General features: G+C 33.5%; 2 protein-coding genes across 2 annotated transcripts; one reads left to right on the forward strand and one right to left on the reverse strand.

The window, feature by feature from the left end:
- Window positions 1-8,795: 8,795 nt before the first annotated feature.
- Window positions 8,796-11,002, reverse strand: LOC133783648 (uncharacterized). Its single transcript, XM_062223295.1, has 8 exons — window positions 10,691-11,002; window positions 10,342-10,545; window positions 10,154-10,246; window positions 9,953-10,054; window positions 9,567-9,857; window positions 9,270-9,356; window positions 8,941-9,180; window positions 8,796-8,840 (listed from the first exon to the last, which is right to left on the reverse strand). The coding sequence occupies exons 1-8, from the start codon at window positions 11,000-11,002 to the stop codon at window positions 8,796-8,798; spliced, it is 1,374 nt and encodes a 457-aa protein (XP_062079279.1).
- A 2,984-nt stretch (window positions 11,003-13,986) lies between these two features.
- LOC133783649 (uncharacterized) lies at window positions 13,987-19,302 on the forward strand. Its single transcript, XM_062223296.1, has 8 exons — window positions 13,987-14,714; window positions 14,874-16,349; window positions 16,432-16,737; window positions 16,821-16,920; window positions 17,003-17,232; window positions 17,325-17,675; window positions 18,571-18,626; window positions 19,154-19,302. Exons 1-8 carry the CDS (start codon window positions 13,987-13,989, stop codon window positions 19,300-19,302), a joined length of 3,396 nt encoding a protein of 1,131 aa, XP_062079280.1.
- The last annotated feature ends 1,767 nt before the right edge of the window (window positions 19,303-21,069 follow it).

The raw sequence follows: 21,069 nt of genomic DNA on the forward strand, positions 1-21,069 counted from the left end.
TTCAACCTCTAATAATCTCAATAGCCCCCTGAACCAGCTCAGGATCCAGATATTTATTAACTCATTCATCTTATAAGATGTTCTTCCAATAATAATTGGATAACCCTCTCTCTTTGATTTACCATCAGTCTGAGAGCGATAAACTATACTGAATTCCATCTATATACTCATTGCCTTCTTAACCCTTCCAAAATCTGGAAGTTGTACTAGAGTCTTCATTTGATAAGATAGACCTTGAATTCTCTAGAAGGCACTCTATTCATTTCTCACATAGAGATGTGAATACTGATCAGCTGTGTTATTTACTCATTCTTACTGATAGAAGTGAACTCACTTGGACTATTGGTCCATAATGACTCAATGCCAACTCATACTGACCCACTATCCTGGCAATCCCACCGCAAAACCCATCGCGATGCTCTCTTATTTCAATTACAAAATAATCAAAGGCTACCATGGCCTTAAGGATTCCTGACACTCTGATCTGACCTGCTAACAAGCGAAGAATTTACCACACATTCAATACATCCCTCTCCATCTCAGGCCATCACTATAAAGCTTTCATATCTTGTTACCTTTCCATGATGCCTGAATGAAGAGAATAGAAGAATAGCATGAGATTCATCCAGAATCTCCCAATTAATTCCAGTGTTCGTCGGATTCCAAATCCGACCCTTATACCTCAATAAATTCATATCTGCCACTGCACAACTCTTAGCTAATCCAGCTAAGACATTCTCCTCAATCTTTCCTATTTGTGACTCACTTAATCATCTTTCTGTTTTTTGATCTTCCCTAAGATAATAATCTCAAACATAAATCTGGCCACCTGGCCCACCAGAAACTCTACCCTAGTTCTGGTCAGATCCTTTAACCAACACGTTGCATAGGCAATCACTTTTCTCTGCTATTGAGGTGTCATAACAACCTCCAAACTAGTTCTGATCTGCAAAAAGACTCAGAACTCTTTCTCATGGCACATATAATATCTTGCAAATCCAAGGAAATTTTTGCCTACCGAGGTGTTCCTTGTCCTTGGCAAATCTCCACAGAGAAAACATCACAATACCATCGTCCAAGACGATCACAATTCTCATTCAAATAAACCTTTGAACGCTCCATTCATCTGATTTATAAACACTTGGCATTGAACCAAATTCTCAAATTATAGCTCAGCACTCCTAATGCCCTTATCTGATACAAACAATCCTTTATTTGTCCTTTACCCTAATCACTAACTGGTACTAACCAGATCAAAGATCCACCTTAAAGAATACCATATTACTCATTAATTGGGCCTTTTATTCTTACAACTCTGTTAAGCCCTTCAAAACAGTGCCCTAAATCTTGTTTCCATTACTGGCATTAACTCAATCACCATTCTATCTTTTCACATAAAAGAACCCTGACAAATCCCCTGGAAACACGTCCAGAATTCACAGACCAATCCAGTCTGTCTCGATCCCACTGGCACAATCTAAGTGGTACCCACCACACTAGCTAAGAGTTCCATGCATCTTTCTACCATAAACTCTAGCTCTCACTACATATGTCATAAACATATCAAATCTATGCACAGTGCCAACTGTCACAAAGCCCCCACTCTTAAACTCAAGAGTTACTATTCTTTTCTTATCGTTTAGCATTGCCCCATAACTACTTAACCAATCCATACCCTGGATCAAACCAAAGCCAGTTATAACCAGCTTTATCAAAGTCACTAATGAGTCTGTCCACAATAATTCACTTGATCTCTTAAATTACCAATACAGTATTACATTCCCAAGAAGCAAAGAACAACATGGCACTAAAATCAGTCATCATAACTCATAAATCAAAACTAGAAAACTGACCTGCCACCCCGAGGAACTAATCTCGGTCTCAAATTCCGATTACAGCAGAATGAACACTCGAGCTTGGAGTTAAGCTGTCAATTCCCTTTTGCTCATCCTTCCTTCACATTGGGCAATCCTTCTTACGATGTTCAAACACATTACATAAGAAACATGCCCTTGCTCGGCATTCCCCTAGATGATGCCTTTTACACCGAGCACATACTAGATATATCTTTCGGCTTTCCTTCTTACTTGCTCCAATAACTGGAGGTACCACTATCTAAGCTTCGTGCTCTCTAGTACTCTTTTTCTCATTTCTTGTAGAGACCAAGAACTTTACTTAGCTAAGATAGATAATAGTATGATAATATTTATAGCATTATCTTTGTAACTGTGGATTTTTGGTTCAGACCGGGAATTATTTGGACACTCATAATAGTACTTATAGATTTTCTAAGTTTAACCTATAGTTTAAGAATATTAAGTATAACCTAAGGTTTGATTATGTGACTGATATTAAGGATCATATTTATTATATTATAAGGTTTAGACATCAACCAATAGGATTTTAAGCACATGTTATGAATGGTAATTAAGGATTAAGTATTTTGGAGGATTAAATTAAATAAGGGTAAAGTTTGAATGTTACAGGGTCAGTCAGCAGCTTTGAATACGTTGAGGGCTTAGTCAAGGCTGTTTACTCCATTCAAACTTAGCTAAAAATGTGTAATTTCGTGTTTAAATATTCAGCGAGTGCCGATATATCGCAGCTATAGGGGGCGATATGTCGCAGCACGTAGATACGGAAAACACGAAACGATGCACGGTCGCCTCGGGCATACTGGCCCAGGCGATATATCGCCTACAGGGGGCGATATATCGCCTCCTTCAGCATATGTTCAATTGTTTTTGAATTCTTTTCCTTTCAGCCATTCAAACTTCATCATAAGTCCAGCATCTTTTGAACGAGTCTTCAGCCTCTGCTGAACGATTATTCAAATGATTTTCACCTAAAAAGCCATTATTTTTATTCAAGTAAAATCAAGATCTTTTCATCTCCAAACTCTATAAATAGGACCTAGTACCCAGCCATTATTCACCATTTGCTCTAAGTTCAGAAGCTGCTAGTGTTAAGTGAGTGTGAGAGTGTAAACACCTGGTTTGGGGAAAAACTACAAGCTTAAACATCATAAGCTTATCAAACACTTTGGGAAGTGAGTTCTATAGTATTTCGGTGGAGGTTAGATTGATCTTGCAAATCTTTGAGGTAACCAAAACTCTAGTTCCTTTCTGTATTATGTTTCCTTTCTCTTAGTCTTCTACTCAATTTCCTAACCTCATTCTTATTTTGGTTAGGGAATCCAAGTTCTTAAGCACTTAAGTTGTGGTAAGCATATTTTCTTTTAATGGTTTAGTCTTCCTATTCTCTTTCATTTCATCTCTTTCCTTCTTTCAACTCATTCTTGTTCATTATGGTTTTAGGAGTGTTCGAAAAGTCCCAACTCAGTCCATTATATCCCGGTAACTTTGGTAAGGAAAATAGGCTAGAATCTATATGTTTATGCTTATGCTATTTTATGTGTTATGTTTTCATATGTTATGAATATGTTATTGATGTGTATGTTGTAGGCTTGGGCATATGCCCTATTTGACTAACAAGACCCCAAAAAGATTGTGGGCATATGCCTATTTAGCTGGTAGGACCCCACTAATCTCATGGGCATAAGCTTGTTTAGTCTATGGGACCCCAAGTAATAATGGCCATTATAATAAGTGAATTATGTGTTATGATATGTCTTTACGTTATTATGAAATTATGTTTATGTTTATGACTATGTGTTAGATTTTTCCTTGCTGGGCATTAGGCTCATTCCTTTCTGTTTTATGTGCAGGAAAATAAGCTTTAGAGGCGGAAAGATTCGTGACGCTTAGAGGATGTGTATCGATGGTGAATGGAGTCAAGGGGCCGAGCGTTATTCGATTCGAGGATGTAGTCTTGTTTATGTTTTTATGGTTTTAAATGTATTTTTCCGCATTTTCTATGTAACTCTTTTTAGTTTTTAAGTTAATTTTGTTTTAAAGACAATGGGTACCCATATCCTACTGATTTTATGAAAGTAAACTTTGTTTCTACAAGTTTCTGATAAATTATGGTATTTTCGCAAAAATGTAAGTTTTATGTATAGTTTCGTTAATGGTCCAAAAAGTCTAGAGTAGTGGGTCATTACATTTCTTATGCTCTCAACAGCAAGAGCCTTTTTTACCACCTGAGCATAGGTAGAGACTTCATGCACTGGGGCAACTCTAATGCCCTAAGCTATTCCAGGATTCAACCCCTGAACAAACTTTTCCTTCGGAGATACATCTGTGGGTACCATGTCTAAAGCAAACTTGGCCAACCTTTCAAATCTACTAACATACTCGGTTACTGTTGCCTTTCCTTGAACGAGACTCAGAAACTCATTCATCTTAGCAGTCTTAGCTGCATCACAGTAATATCTTTCGTTGAACAGCTGCCTAAATTCTTTCCAGTCCATCACAGCTGTATCTCGTGTCTGGGATACTACTTCCTACCACGTCCGGGCATCATCCCGCAGTACACATGTAGCAAAGATAACAATATCGTGACCCACCAGCCCCATACTGTCCAGAATGGAACTGATCATGCCCATCCATTGCTCAGCTCCAAATGGATCTAGGCCTCCCTCGAAGACTGAAGGGTAATACTCCTGGAATCTTCCACAGAGAAATTCTCACCTGCTCTCAACCCTAGGCTAAGCTAAAACTGGTGCCACTCCTGGCATAACAAAGGAAGAAGTGCTTCCCAACAGATTCTGCTGTTGCTTCAAACACCTGATCTCTTCCTCATGCCTCTACAATCTCGATTGCAAATCTGTGGACATCTGTTGAAAATTCATAGGAGCAGACGAAGTCTTGATACCCTGGCTGTAACTCCTAGCCTCTGTATAACCACCACCAGGCCTCATTATCTGCCTTGAATATAAACCTGCTAATTGAGTCTGCAGTCAATAACTTGACCCATTAATCATGATGAGCATATCAAGAGTTTTCCCCCACGGGATAAACCTTACCACACCACATTCATTAACCACTTGCAGTGCTAAAAACATGCCTGTGACATTCATACATCAATCATGATCCCTACTCTTCCATCATTCACACCATGCCTCCAAATCCAGCATGCAAATATTACAATTATATATTCATGGAGCAGGTAATCATATGATCACATTCATATATATATATATTCACGGAGCATATAATCATATAGCCAAGAGCCAGACTCTATTAGAATCTCATTCTCCCAAATACAATGTGCACGTAAAGCATTTACATTCTATTTAAGCAGTTGAGCGCATAACTACATAAATGTTACCATTCCTTAAGTGAAGTTATCTTCAGTGACGAGTGTACATGCCCAGCTTGTCTTCAGGAACCATAAACCTTGGCTCTCTCTGATACCAAAGTTGTAATGCCCCAACTCCAGGGACCGTTACAATGTGCCTTATAAACAGTGCTAAACTCGCTAATCGAGTCATTTGGCCAAAATCGTGTAACTAAGTATGATTAGCGGTTTAGGGATTAAATTTTTTGGTTAAGATATAACGTTTCATTAGAAAGTTTATTGTATACATTGGGATCCCTAAAAAAATATAATTTCAGAGTCTACTATAAGAAAATATTTACAACAGGCCGATCTAAGCGGCAAAATAGGGTTTAACTCTAGTTCCTCTTTCAACCCTCGGTCATGGCGATTGAGCAGCCGCAAATGTACACATCGTCACCTAAGCTCTCCAGCTCAAGGATGGTCCAGCTTTCTTTTGCCTTTACCTGTACCACATAGCACCCGTGAGCCGAAGCCCAGTAAGAAAATTTAATATGCTCATGAACAGTAATAACATGTCATCAAATCATAAGGCACACACCTAGCAAATATATCCCTATTCAAGCAGGCAAACAAATTCATGTAAAGATGGGTATCCAGGATAAGGAATCCTGCCCTCCAGAGTGGATGACTATCAAGTCAATCTCAGTTAGATAAGTGATTTAACACTGGTGGTTCCGGTAACCATACTGGGCTTATAGCCCTAAATAGAAGAGTGACAATTGTAATAGTCTCTATGGTGGGTTTTGTTTCCTTTATAAATACGTGATCATTTCACTAGCTTAAATAAGTAGGTATCTGGTGAAATAGTTACCAACATAAACCTATCGAGTAGATAAGTGATCCTTTCACTAGCTTAAATAAGTAGGTATCTGGTTAAATAGTCACCAGCATAAACCTATCGAGTAGATAAGTGATCCTTTCACTAGCTTAAACAGGATAGGTGCATGATGATTAGTCACCAACATAACCTTCCTCATGACCAAAGAGTCATAACCATGGGATACTGCTCCCTAGCCATATGACAAACCGTCACCTAGGCCTTTGGCCCTGGCTCGGAGTAACTAGTCCTAGACTAGTCAAGCGCTTATAATTTTCATCGACCTTCGGGTCGATCCAGCATTAATACCCCATATGAGTCATTCAATGCTGATATCGATTAGATCTAATCTTCATTCGGCCTTGCATTCGGGACGTGTATGCCGTTTCAGACTCTCAAGTCAGTAATACGCGACCAGTGCCGATCCTGAACAATTGGTACCACACACAAGCAAGCAATGCTACTAAACATATATCATATGTCAAATATCCGAATATATTGCATTTAGCATGCTTACTTAACCATTGTTAGCATAATTAGGACCATGCATAAACACAAAGGCTCAAGCTCTGAATAATATCATATTTAGTATACATAGCATGTCCTAATCACATGTTTCTCGTGCATTACATTTAAACATTCAACATCCATAAAAAATAACCATGCATGTCACAGATACACAGGGTGCAATTTTCTTACCTCTGGTTCATGCGAGAATTAGAACAAGAACGACCCTTGAGAACGATCGATCCTTTAATCCTTTAGCGGTCACCTAGTCATAACCAAACATAACCTCTGATTAATGAAAATTAACAAACATAGGGTCTTGATCTAAACCCCACTCTTGGGACATCGAAACATGCCCACACAGTGAGTAGATTCGATCCCGGGCCTTAAGGATTGAAACCCCGATCCAAAAACCCTTAAAAATACTCAAATTGGGGTTATGAAGAAACAGGGTAGCGCTACAGCGCTACCCTCCTAGCGCCCCAGCACTCTTCTCAGAACCACAAACTGCCCATCAGCAAACCTGTGTAACGCTATAGCACCCTCTGATGGGAGCTGTAGCGCTACCCCCAGACTGAACCACCCCTGAAACCTCCTTCTTTGACTCCTTCAATTCTAACTCGATTTCAATGCTTCCAAATCCCATTTTTGGTGCCAAATGACCTCAAAAACCATCCTCGCATGCCCCAAGCATCATTACCACAAGAACCCTAACCAAAACTCCAATCAATTCCCAACTTTCAACTCAAAAACCAGCTGAAACTTAACTAAGAAAGCAGAGCAAAATCAAGAGTTCTAATGGCTAAAAACTCACCTCAATCTCAGCAACACACCCTCTTCAATGGTGGAGCATAACCCTAGCTTATCTCAGCTTGGTTCCTTGGCTTGATTCCTCAAAAAGAAGCTTGAAAATCCAAAGAGAAATGGAGGAGAAAAAGGTATGGGAGAAGAGGAAGAGATGCTCTGTTTTTGACAAGCTTCTATAGCCTTAATGGCTGATATACATCTCTAAGGGCGAAAAGATCTAAATGCCCTCAAGTTTAAAATAAAGCATTAATAGCCACCAAGGGCAAAATCATCCTTTCGCTCCTATCTCGTTAATCATAATTAACACTCTCCAATTCCCTCTATTCTCGATATTCTCAAACACCAATAATTATATCCCATTACCCGTTAATTCCCGGTAATGCTCTAATCATTAAAATCACCCCGAGACTCACCCCGAGCCTCAAACTTAAACACTTGCATTCCATGTTCGTCTCATGTCGAGAAGCTTGAACAAATCCACATATAATGTGGTATCATTCATAACTCACCCACATTGTAATAATCCGGAATTTTTTTTATTTATTTATTTGTTTATTGTGTTTTATGTAAACATTTTTCTGTGGATTAATTTTTTTTTTAGAGTATGAATAATAATTAAAATAATATTTGGTGAATATTATTTTAATTAAAGAAATGTGAGTTGATCGCTTGAGACCATAGTGTGGGGATTTAGATGTGAAATAAATCTAAGATGGATGTCTTGCTCAAAGAGTTTAAGTATTTGATTTTACGTGTTTGGAATCAACGTAAAATCTTAGAATTATTTTAGACTCACTACACCAAAATATTAATACAGTGACATTTGAAAATGTGACTACTGTATGTTTTTAGTAACATTTACAATTTTTGTGACATTTGTAGCAAATGTAAGATATGCCAATGTGAGTAAAAACTAGTGACATTTTCAAATGTAACAATAGTATTTTTTTAATGACATTTAAAAATGTCACTAAATAATAATTAATAGCATTTTCAAATGTCACTATATTATTTATTATAATAAATTTTATATTTATTTTTTATATTAAAAATAATTTTAGTGACATTTTAATAAATGTTACTAAACTAAAAATGTTATTAAAGTATTTTTTAATATATTTAAAAGAATATTAAGTACATATTTGATAATTAATTCTTGCATTTTATTTTTCAAGTATTGGAGATGTTTTTTATTCTAAAATATTTTTATACACATTTAACTTAAGTAATATTCACAAATATATAATAATAATCAACAACAAAAAGTCTGATAAATAGTGTAAATAATACATAATTGTAGCAAAATAACATTTCTTGAAACAACAACAACAATGGAACTTCTATGTACAAAAACATTGAAATAAACACCAACAAAAGAAAAAAAAAATACATACATGAGTTTAATTTCTACAACATAAAATCATAGCATTGAGTCACCAAGTTGTGTATCTGATTCCCTTGGAATCTGCAAGAGAATAGAAATCATATAAAATTATTTGTATACACATATATATATAATGACATTTAATGGAAGATAATTATTGTAACTTTTTAATTTAGCTTACCACAAATGCTGTTGGCCATGCAATAGGGGCTCCAACAACTTGACCAATTGTCTTAAAATGTCCATATGATTTAATCAGTTGTTCGTCAGGCTTAATAGGAACTTGTACTATAACTTCAGAAAAAAAGGATCCGAGCTTTTTTCCTCCAACTTCTTTTGATGGATCTCTACTTAAAACGATACCAATAGCAATTGTTTCAGGCTCACTAGTGACACTCTTAAGATTGACTACTTCTCCAACCTGTATGTATTATATTAATAAAAGAATAATTTCCATAGTGGAGGATCCACTTATAAATATTTTAAAAAATGATAATATAATAGTAGTACCTCAACAACAGGAGTATCATATGCTGAAGATGAAAACCATAGTTGACGTTGAGTTTCTTTGTTATGTAAGGTACTAGCATTTATGGCCTACATATATAACAATAAATTAGCAAAATAATTTTATATAGTTTATAGGTTAGTAACTTAAAAATCAACAAAATAAAATAAATCTTAACCAGGTGTGTAGATGTAGCATTTTCATTATAATGTAATGGCTGCACATAATTAAATTTAATGTAGTTAGTACAACTTGTTGTCAATAATTAAAATAAATGAAAAACTAGTAATTTGACTAACCTGAAGTGTAGATATATCATTGCCATTATTTTGCTTGCTCAAAATAGTCTTAGTAAGAATTTGAACTTGAGACCTTAGATCATTTACTTCTGACTGCAGAGTATCTACATACTCATTTTGGTTTCTTCTCCAAGTTGATTTATCCTTCCACACATCAGATGGGCAAACACCAAATCCATACATGCGAACTGATCCATGTTTTTCTTTACCCATAACTTCAGAAAAAACGTCATTCATACTCTTTTCTTTTGATGCATCTTCAATCAGTTCTTCTTTCTCTTGTAATTGTAACTATTATTGATTTAATATTGTAAACATGTAAGTTAAGATTAAACTAAACTAGCAAGCAAGAAATAACACATTAATTAAGAATAATTGGATCATACCATTGCTTCTTTTGTTTTCTCATTAGTAATGCTCTTATCTTTTTTTGAGTAGCAGATTTTGAACATGGTTGCACGTGTTGGTGTACTTGCACCATCTTTTTTCTACAAAAGAACATATTATTTTAATTAAAAAGCAATGAAATTTACCTAATTTTGAAATAATATTCAAATGTTAATGTTAAAATACTAAATAAATTTTACCTGTAATGCTCTAAGTTGAGCAAAACTCTTTGTGCCAGTTGTATGGTTGTATTTTTTTTCTGCACGACTAGTCTTGTTGTTAGCACTCTTTCTCTAAAAGAATATTAAAGATTAAAATTTAGTTAGTAAACAATTCTTGAAATACAATGAAAATAATGCAAGTTAATAAAAGTTTGAATGAAAAATACCATTGCACTTTCTGTTGCCCAATATTTTATTAGTTCCTCCCATTGATCATCATATACTCGTTTGTCTTTATATTTCTTTTGCTCCTCAAAAGATAAGTGCTCCAAATAATAAGTTTTTTTAAGATAAGATTTCCAAGCTCTAAGTTTCCTTCCAAAAGTTCTGAAAGTCCAATTCTTAGCATGAGGAGGAATTTCAAATTTTTCCTACAAGAATTTAAACACTGATTATTCACAAATTTAAATATACTAGATTGTAATAAATACACTAAACAAATATTGAAATGACATAATACTTCATTTTTTAACATAAAATACCAAACTAAATAATCATGAAAACAATAATTAATACCTGTATGATTTTCCACATTCCAAGTTTGTATTTAGCAGGTACCTCATGCCAAGTTTTATAATTAATTGGAGCATTTTTTCCATCCCGTACTAATGTCCCAATAAAGCTTGAAAGTTTGCTTGCACTTTTATCATATGGCTGTCCAAAATCGTTGCAAGTGATTTTTATCTTCTCTCCATCTCGTTTTCCCCATATTTCACGCATTTGTGTAGGGCCTCGAGTTTTCTTTTCACCATTATCATTCATCAACATATTTGAAAATGATTCTATACTATCTTGTGAGGCCAATCTACATTGCATGTATGGATCCATAGCTGTTTTGAAGATTTGAAAAAAATAAAGTAGTTATGCATAATTTACTTCATTATAAATTAGCAAAGAAAAAGGACAAGCAATGAATAAGCAAGCAGCTAGAAGAAGCAATTTGAAAAAGTTACCAAGCAAAAACAAAGAATTGGAACAAGAACACAAAAATTTGATTTTTGAAAAAGTTTCTACAACACAAATCCAATGAAAGCTAAAGAGACGAGAGTGATGGCAAACATAGGAAGCCATCTTTGAAGTTGCAATTATTATATTATGAAAATAATTACTTTTATTGCTTATTTAATGATTTAGTGGGTCAAAGTTTGAAGCCATCATTCATTACCAACAAAATAAATAAAAAGAACTACCGCTTGCTTACCATAAGTAATAATTAATTAATAATAATGAGATCCTTTCATAATTAACTATCAAATTATAGTGTGAGCATGAGTATATTATATATGCTTTTTTTTCTTTCTCATTTGATATATTAACTGGGTTTAGGTTACACTATTATCCTATTATTAAAGACTAAGTGGAATTGATTTCCTAATTAAAAATAATAAAGGAAGCACGAGAGGATTTTCTTGGACGGCGTGTTCTTAAATAAATCAGGACATGTTTCTTCAACCCAACAAGAAACGTTTTCAGTCTTAGGGTCATTTCCCTCACTTGTTGTCGATCTCGAATCCATGAAAAATAGCTTACGAGCTATAATGCTATAATAAAGTAAAAATAAAAAATCAGGCTTCCTTCAATTTGGGGACAACTTCATCAGTGGAAACTCAGCCAAAACCCACGAATGGGCATTCTTAGAAATTAGAAAGAAAGAGATTCGCATTGGAGATCAAAGCTGTTAAAGCTGAAGATTATCTATTATTTGGGTAGTATTAGGGGAAAACGCTGCTGATTTTTTTTTTACAAGATTTTGAAAATTGAGAAATGGAAATCGAAGATGGTTTGTTCGGTTAATGGGAAAATGAGAACGAAAATGTGGGCAAAAATAAAGTACAGACGGAGGAAAAAGAAGAATGACAGGTTTGGTTTGCGTGACTGGTGGATGTACACCTAAGAATTGGCGGTTGCATACAAAAACTGAGCTTACATGCATTTTTTATTGTGGCTCCTTTATTTATAACATGGAATTTCAAACATATTAACTTTGAGGAATTTCAAACATATAATGCAAGGAATAAAAAGGAAGAATCACATGAAATATTAAAATCGTTTTAGAAGGTTTGAATTGTCATCAATTGTGTTTGTTCTTCCAATAAGATCTTTGCCACCTGAGCTTCCATATCTATAGTTTTCAAAATTCAATAACAAACAAAATATGAAAATAAATAGGTTAAAAATTATATTCATAGAGAAATTAAGACTAGAAAGTGTGTATATAGTTTTACCATCTTTTTTGTAGTCTTTTTCTCCTTGGTAAGCTTAGTTTAGCCTTCTCCAGATTTGAGATGAGTGAGGAAAAAAGATAATCAAAACTATCTTTTAGGGGTAAAACAATCATGATATATAGAATAACCGCCATAATTTTTAATACGCGCTCTTTTTAATATGTATTTTTGTTTTGCAAAAGATTTAATCAAAATTTATTTATTTATCTAATTTGACAAAAAAAACAAATCAGTTTACTTTCACATAATATATATATTTATTATATAAAAACGTTTTTTTTTCTTTTAATATAAACTTATCATATAATAAGTTAATACTATTATTTATTATATATATAGTTTATTATAAATAATAAAATCATTTATTATATATATATAGTTTATTTCAAAATCGTTTATTATATATATATATAGTTTATATATATAGTTTATTATATATATATATATATAACTTATTATGTTTGTAGTTTTGATGGTTAATAAGTTTATTATATATATATATAGTTTGAAAAATTGTAAGATATATAAAATCGTTTTATATATATATATATTATTTATATACTTATAAAATTAAAAAAATGATGTTACGTGTATTTATTTTTAAAATATCATATATATATATATTACTCATTTTTGCACAAGAATAGATGATATATATCTATTCAAATTTTAAAAATTTAAATAAAAACTATTCAAAACTAACTTCCAAATTTTTAGAACTAATTTTGATAAATAATCAATTTTGAATAATTTTAGTTAACACTATAGCAAAAATAGAATTAATCACTAAGATTACTTTATATGTATACATAAATATGCTTTGATACCATATTCCATAATAACAAAAAACGTAAGATATTTATCATATTAGTTTTTGTATATTCATAATAAATATATGATTATATATCTTTTAAACATATGTCAAATTAAAATTAATATAATTTAAATGAAAACTACTTACGTAATCAATAATTTTTTCTAAACAAACTCTAATATCTTTCCTATAATAGATATATAGATATATACATCATATATTATCAATTTTAAACAAAAAATATAGATGATGTAGTATCTAATTCAAATTTTAAATAAAAAATATTTAAACCAGCTTCTATTTTTTAAACTTAATTTTAAATTATAATTACTTTGAAACTTTTAATTTACAAATAAATATCATGGCTAAGAATAACTATATATATGCATGCATATAAAAAGATATATTATAAAATACTTGTTTTGCATCTCTACATCTTACTCTCTATTTATTGGTCTCATTACAAAACACTTCATAATACTTGTTTCTCAAACTAAAAGCAAGGAAAGTATTAATTTTTTTTTTTGAGGTAATTCTTATTCTTATGTTTTTCATCTTGTTATTTTTCTTGTAGAATATAATCAAATCTAAAATTAATTGGATTTATATGTGTATTTATTATTTTGATAAACAATAGTGTGCATTCAAATCTAATAAAGCACTATTTATGATTTTTTTTTTCAAAAAAATAAATCAAAAGTTTTATTTCATAAGCACCAATATTTTTTAATTATAATATAAATTAATTTGATTTTTTTTTATTCGCAGTATCAATGGATAAGAGTTGGATGCACCATTCTAGATTAAGTGATTCATACCAAGAAGGTGTTAATTTTTTCCTTGATTTTGCCTTTAAAAATGCAAGTCATGAAGACAAAATTGTATGTCCCTGTGTAAAGTGCGGTCTTATCACACCTGTCATCCGTACAATTGCATTTGAACATTTGATATGCAACGGATTTGTAGATGGTTACACTAAATGGGTATTGCACGGAGAAACTTCTTCGCATGCTACGCAAAATGTTGACACTCCTAGTGATACTCATGAGTCAAATTATACCATTGATATGCAAGGAGTTATATACGATGCAATTGGACATAGTATTGGAGACGACGAATGTGAAATTGAAAATGATAATCTTCAAGGTGAAGGTGATGAACCAAATGCGAAAGCAAAAGAATTTTACAATTTGATAAAAGATGCAGAGAAAGAACTTTACCCAGGTTGTACGAGTTTTACAAAGCTCTCGTTTTTAATTCAATTATTTCATATTAAATGCATTTGTGGATGGAGTGACAAATCGTTTGGCAAGGTACTTGACTTATTCAAAAAAGCATTGCCAAAAGGTGAAACATTACCCAATTCTTTTTATGAAGCCAAAAAATTAATCAACGCTCTAGGACTTGATTATGAAAAAATTGATGCATGTCCAAAAGATTGCATGTTGTATAGAAAAGAACATGCAAATGACACAGAATGTGAAGTATGCTCTACACCAAGGTACGTTACATATAACAATTTTTTTCTTTTATCTGTCTTATACTTTCTCTAGATTAGAGTAACTTGACATTGTAAAAATCAAAATAAGAATCTTTTTTTCTTTTACCTCATTTATAATTTCTAGATTATAATAACTTGATATTTTAATTATCAAAATAGGAGTGAAGCTATAGTCTTGCGCCATTTTCCATTGATACCAAGATTACAAAGATTATTTATGTCATCAAAAACATCTGATTTTATGACTTGGCATTATAAACAAGATCGTAAAAGAGATGGTTGTATGAGACACCCAAGTGATTCTCTAGCATGGATGACTTTTGATCACAATCATAAGGATTTCGCTGCAGATCCTCGAAATGTCAGACTTGGGCTAGCTTCTGATGGAATGAATCCTTTCAAAACATTAAGTGTAAGCCATAGTACATGGCCAGTTATTTTGATACCATATAATCTTCCTCCATGGATGTGTATGAAGCAACCTAATTTTATTATGTCTTTGCTCATACCTGGTCCAGACGCACCTGGAAATAATATTGATGTATATCTAAAGCCACTGATTGAAGAGTTAAAGGAGTTATGGGAAGTTGGAGTTGAAACTTTTGATGCATCTACCAAAAAAAACTTTAATATGCGGGCATCACTATTATGGACTATTAGTGACTTTCCAGCATATGCAAACTTATCAGGATGGAGCACGAAAGGAAAATATGCATGCCCATCTTGTCATCAAGACACTTATTCTTTATGGTTGAAGTATAGCAAAAAACATTGTTATATGGGACATCGACGCTGGTTAGAAAACAACGACCCATTTAGAAATGATGAAAAGTCTTTTGATGGCACAAAAGAGAAAAGAATGGCTCCAACACCATTAAGTGGTTCTATAATACTGGATACGTTAGTAGGCTACCAACTTAAATTTGGGAAGACAGCTGTTAATCCTTCATTGCCATACAATTGGAAGAAAAAGAGTATATTTTTTTATTTGCCATATTGGAAGGATAATTTATTACGACACAATCTTGATGTGATGCATATTGAAAAGAATGTATGTGAAAGTTTGATTGGGACATTATTGAGTTTAGATGCAAAAAATAAAGACAATCTGAATGCACGTCTTGATTTAAAATATATGGGTATTAGATTTGAACTTCATCCAAAGGAGAGCGAGTCAAAGAAAACTGTCATTCCGCCTACATGTTTTACATTAAGCAAAAAAGAAAAAATTGTCTTCTGTCGATTTCTAAAGACAATTAAGGTTCCAGATGGATATGCTGCCAACATTTCTAGATGTGTTGATGTAAGCAAAAGAAAAATTTATGGGCTCAAAAGTCACGATTTTCATATCATTATGACTCAATTACTACCACTAGCATTGAGGGGAATATCGAGTGCACATGTTCGTCTACATCTAACTCATTTAAGCAACTATTTTCGCATGATGTATTCAAAAGTTGCTCTACCACAAGATTTTATGCAACTTGAACAACAAATACCTATCATTCTTTGTAATCATGAAAAATTATTTCCCCCTGCATTTTTTGATATAATGGTTCATTTGGTGATACACTTAGCATATGAGGCAAGAATTGCTGGTCCATCAGTTTACCGTTGCATGTACCCTATTGAAAGGTAAAGATCTTGATTGATTTTCATTTTATGTAACTGTAAGAAGTTTCAATATTTTTTCTAATGTTTATATGAATAAATATAGGTACTTATCTAAATTAAAGTCATATGTTCGAAACAAAAGCAAACCGGAAGGTTGTATTGCTGAAGGATATTTAGCTGATGAATGTTTAACATTTTGCTCAAGATATATGGAAGGTGTGGAGACAAAATTTAATCGCAAGCCTAGAAATTACAGTAATGTGGAACCAAATGGAGAAACACTGCCTATTTTCCAAACGACGGGTCGACATTTGGGCAAAATAGATACTAAGAATTTAGATGAGGATACTAAAGTTAAGGCACATCGATATGTGTTATTTAATTGCAATATCGTAGAATCATTTATTGAGTAAGTGTTATTTATTATATCTCCAATAATAATAAAAATGTGAAACATCATATAAATATGACTAAAGCTAACTTATTTTGTAGGGAACATCGAAATATGATTGCACAACAAAACTCTCGTCAAACAACCATGACCGTAGATCAGATTCATAGCCAATCATTTCCTTCATGGTTTGCAAAAAAGGTAAGGTTTTTTAATAATTTTTGCATCAACTTAATGAGCCAAACACATATTGAGTGTACTTATTACATTTTTTTCAAATCAGGTAGAAGAATTATATGATAATGGGGATGATCGAGTTTCTGAAGATTTACGTTGTTTGGCAAAAGGTCCGAACAATATTTTCATTCGATTTAAAAGATATCTAATAAACGGTTTCAGGTTTCACACAAAAGAAATCGAAAAGAACTTAAGAACTCAAAATAGTGGAGTTATTATGACTGCCAAGACTCAAAGTTTCGCAAGTAGTAGGGACCCAAATCTGTTTTCGGAGAGGTTACTTTTTATGGAATACTAACTGATATTATAGAACTAGATTATTCTTTGGGAAATCGTGTTGTGTTATTTAAGTGTGATTGGATTTCAAGAAGTGGCATTAAAAAAGATAAGGATTGCACAAGAGTCAACTTTTCAAAATTGATGCGTGAAGATGAGCCATTTATACTAGCTTCTCAAGCAGAACAGGTAATGTATGTGGAAGACCTCAAACATAATGGATGGCATGTTGCTTTAAAAATCAATCCTAGAGATTATTATAATATGAGTGTGCAATCACACGATGAGAATGTGGAGTCTTATTTGCAAACTGAAGTTTGTAGCGCAACTATTGATGTTGAAGATGGAGAGAGTAGTTTGGTTAGGGAAGATATGCAAGACATAACCATTGATACATCAATGTCGTTTGATACAAATGAGATGGATGAAGAAACTCAGGGATTGTAATTTTTTTTTCTTATTCATATTTTGCATAAATTCTAGAATTTTATTTGTCTTAATAATTTTTATGGAGTTCAATTGCATGTATTCAAAAAAGTTTATTATAATCATGTGCTAATATTTATAGTTATTTTTCATTTATGAAATTAATTAGGCCTAAAAGAATAAATTACATTTAAACACTTAATCTAAATTTGTAAAATAAAAAAAATTAACAAATTAAAAGAAAATAATTATTAAATTAAAAATGGCAACATTTCATTTCACTAGTAACACTTTTGAAATGTCACTAAAAATATTTATTTAAGTAACATTTTAAAATGTCACTAAATCTAATGTTTTGTGACATTTTTGCAATGCCTCTATTAATATATTCTAGTGACATTTTTTGAATGCTGCTAAAACTATATATTCACAAATTAGTAACATTTTTGATCAAATGTCACTAAATCATATAAATAGTGCCACTATTTAAAATGTCATGTATTCTTAATAAAGTAACATTTTTGCCAATGTCACTAAAATACTATTATTGTGACATTTTTTGACAAATGTCACTAATTAAAATGTTACTAAATGCAATTTTTGGTGTAGTGACTATGATTTTGTGACTTATTCACCAAGAGTCTATGAATAATTCAAGATGAATTTTATGGGATTAAAGTTGTGATTTTATGTTGAAAGGATTCACATAAAATCATAAACATAAATTTAAGCTAAAGTTACATTTTGGTATTTACACTATAGTTTTCATTTAATTATTTTTAGATATAGTTAAATGCATTTTCTGAACAAATGCATAGGTTCGGCTGGTGGGAAATTTTGAATGAAATCTTGGGAGGTTATTTGAGGGTGGTTGAGAGGGAGTTGAAGACACTTTCTCTCATTTGGTTTCAGCCATCCTCATATTGAAGCAAGAACCGAGAGGGAAGAAGGAAAGGAAGAAGTGCACGGTGCACTTGTGTTTTGGACGTTCACTTCGGGTCCAAGAAGGAGGAATCAAAGGTGAGTTTTCTTTGGTTTTTCTTTGGGTTACAGTCCTTAGACACGTCCTTAGAGTCTATGTTTTGATTGTAGAAGAAAGCAAGAAGAAGAAGGGAGAGTTATTGGGAATTTGGTACATGAATAGTCAGAAGAAAAACGTAAGTCCGAACATACATTTGCGTTGATTTTTCTCTTAGATTATGAGCACCAAATTCATGTCAAATAGTTTTGTTGTGTTCATAGTATTGTGTACTAAATTGAGGAGAAGAAGAAACCACCAAGAACCGGCCACATTAAGAGGTATATATTCATAAATTTCCTTAGTAGTTTACGGTACCGATTGTTCTTCATTTATGTTCTTAGGTTGGCTATGGATTTGTGGGCTATTTTGTATGGATCTAATTAGTGTTTTGGGTCTAGAAACATACATTAAGGGGTTGGAGATAGTTTAATATATGTTGTCTTGAATTTTGAGATGATTTGGTGGTGGTTGAAGAATGGTGGAAATGGGTGGCCGTGCATGGGGAATACCACTTTGGGTGGTCACGCGTGGAGGCCGGTGGTGGGGCTAGTGGTGGCCAAAGTGATGAGCATGGTGGTTTATGGAGTGAGGTCGTGGCTGCCATGGTGAGAAACCTTGGTTAGGATGGCCATGGCTGAATGTGTATAAGGATGAAGAGGATGGGGGTAGTCACGTGCATGTAAGAGCATGTGTCCAAGTAGTTACTAATTAGTTACTAATGGTTACTGATTAGTAACCAAAAGGACCAAAAATGGTAGTTGGTCCCAAAACTTTAGAATTTTATCGCTAGGCTTGGGATTAGGTACCCTAAAGTCTACAAACTGATATTTTAGGATCAAGGTTTAGAAAATTTATCTAAGTAATATCTAAGATTAATAAATTATGACCAAAACTAAGAAATTATTGCTTAAGCTTCAAGAAAATTCTAGGCTCGGGGATTAGTTCCAAATATTAGATTTGGTAGCTTAGAACCTATCAAATATTTTCAAGGACTTAGAAAATATTTTAGGAAGTACAATATTACCGATTTTAAGTCTCAAGGTCAAGAGGTGGGCTCGGGGCTCGTGAATTGGACTCGAGCATCGGAAAACGGAATTTTAAGAAATAATTGGAGTTTTGACTTGCAATTTCGAACATGGCCTAGGATAAAATTATTATTGGAAATAATAATTTTCTAATTCGAGTTTGGAATTCTGAGAGGGGTATTATGGTCATTTTACCCCAAGGGCTCGGGTTTGGGCCAGGGTCGGGAATTTCAGTTTTTTTTTTTTTTTAATTTCCCTTATATATTTTAGAATCTTAGTAAGAATAAACTAAGAAATATTGTCCCAATATGATTATAGGGTCTAAACGCGATCGGAAATACTCACAAAGATATAATTCGCGAAAGCTAAGGACAAGAGGTAAGGAAGTATACACCAAGAGTAACTTAGCTTGTTGTGATTCTAGTGAATTGGTTGCATGTTTGTAGATTGCTGGTTAAATTCTAGATGCTATATATGTGTGTGATTATATGGCTGGATGCGCATGATAGTACCCATCTATCGGGTTTGAATGTGCTTACTGCAGTAAAGTTATCATGAATGTATGTGCAATGTTTATGACTGTCAAGGGAAACCTTGTGAGGGTGGATCCCATGCAGCCGTGTAGTGGGGTTCGCCGTCCAGTTCGTAAAGTCATCGAGTTTTAGCGGAGATTAACTTTTTGGCACGGGATGTGAGTATTCTCTGGGCCGCGGAGGCCACCCGGGGATCATGACCCCACAGATAACTCGATGGCTCAATACAAGGCCTTGTGACGGCGGATTCCCCATGCAGCCGTACAGTGGGGTTATCCGCCAAGTCAGTAGAGTCATCGTGTTTTAGCGGAGTGTACCCCTTTGGTACGGGAGGTGAGGTTGCTCTGGGCCGTGGAGGCCACACTGGGATTAAAACCCCACAGATAACACGATGGCTCAGTTATATGTTTTCAGTATGTTACGCAACACTTTGACTTATGTGAATATGCTAGACGTGTTGCTCAGTTTGCAGTTTCGAGATATGCATTTCTGTTATGAAAAGTTTGTTTAGAATAGTAGAATCATGAGTTGTAGCTAGCTTCCTTACTAAGCGTTATAGCTCATCAGTTACTCTGTGTGTATAGGTAAGGGCAAAGCTTAAGGAGCAGTGCAATGAGCTGGAGGGGATTCTGTCTGAAGTATGCATACTGTGAAACAACCGACCTGCAGGGTTCTCTTAAGTATTCCGCTGAGTCCAGTAATAGTTTCATCAGTTTCATGTTTACTAGTTTATCTAAAGAAAGCCATGTGGCTACAGACTATTTCTTAAGCTACGTTTAACTACTTTTTTGTTTTTAAAACTATGGGATCCCATCCAAATACTATTTTATTT

This window comes from Humulus lupulus, chromosome 6 (genome assembly GCF_963169125.1).
Source record: "Humulus lupulus chromosome 6, drHumLupu1.1, whole genome shotgun sequence".
NCBI classification, from domain to species: domain Eukaryota; kingdom Viridiplantae; phylum Streptophyta; class Magnoliopsida; order Rosales; family Cannabaceae; genus Humulus; species Humulus lupulus.

Coding starts and splice junctions, on each gene's coding strand:
- LOC133783649 (XM_062223296.1), top strand. CDS start 13,987: ATGGATAAGAGTTGGATGCACCATTCTAGATTAAGTGATTCATACCAA. Junction 14,715..14,873: donor GAAGTATGCTCTACACCAAG/GTACGTTACATA, acceptor TTATCAAAATAG/GAGTGAAGCTATAGTCTTGC. Junction 17,676..18,570: donor GATGAAGAAACTCAGGGATT/GTAATTTTTTTT, acceptor ATTTGGTTTCAG/CCATCCTCATATTGAAGCAA.
- LOC133783648 (XM_062223295.1), bottom strand. CDS start 11,002: ATGGATCCATACATGCAATGTAGATTGGCCTCACAAGATAGTATAGAA. Junction 10,055..10,153: donor CTCAACTTAGAGCATTACAG/GTAAAATTTATT, acceptor GTTCTTTTGTAG/AAAAAAGATGGTGCAAGTAC. Junction 9,181..9,269: donor ATGATACTCCTGTTGTTGAG/GTACTACTATTA, acceptor TAATACATACAG/GTTGGAGAAGTAGTCAATCT.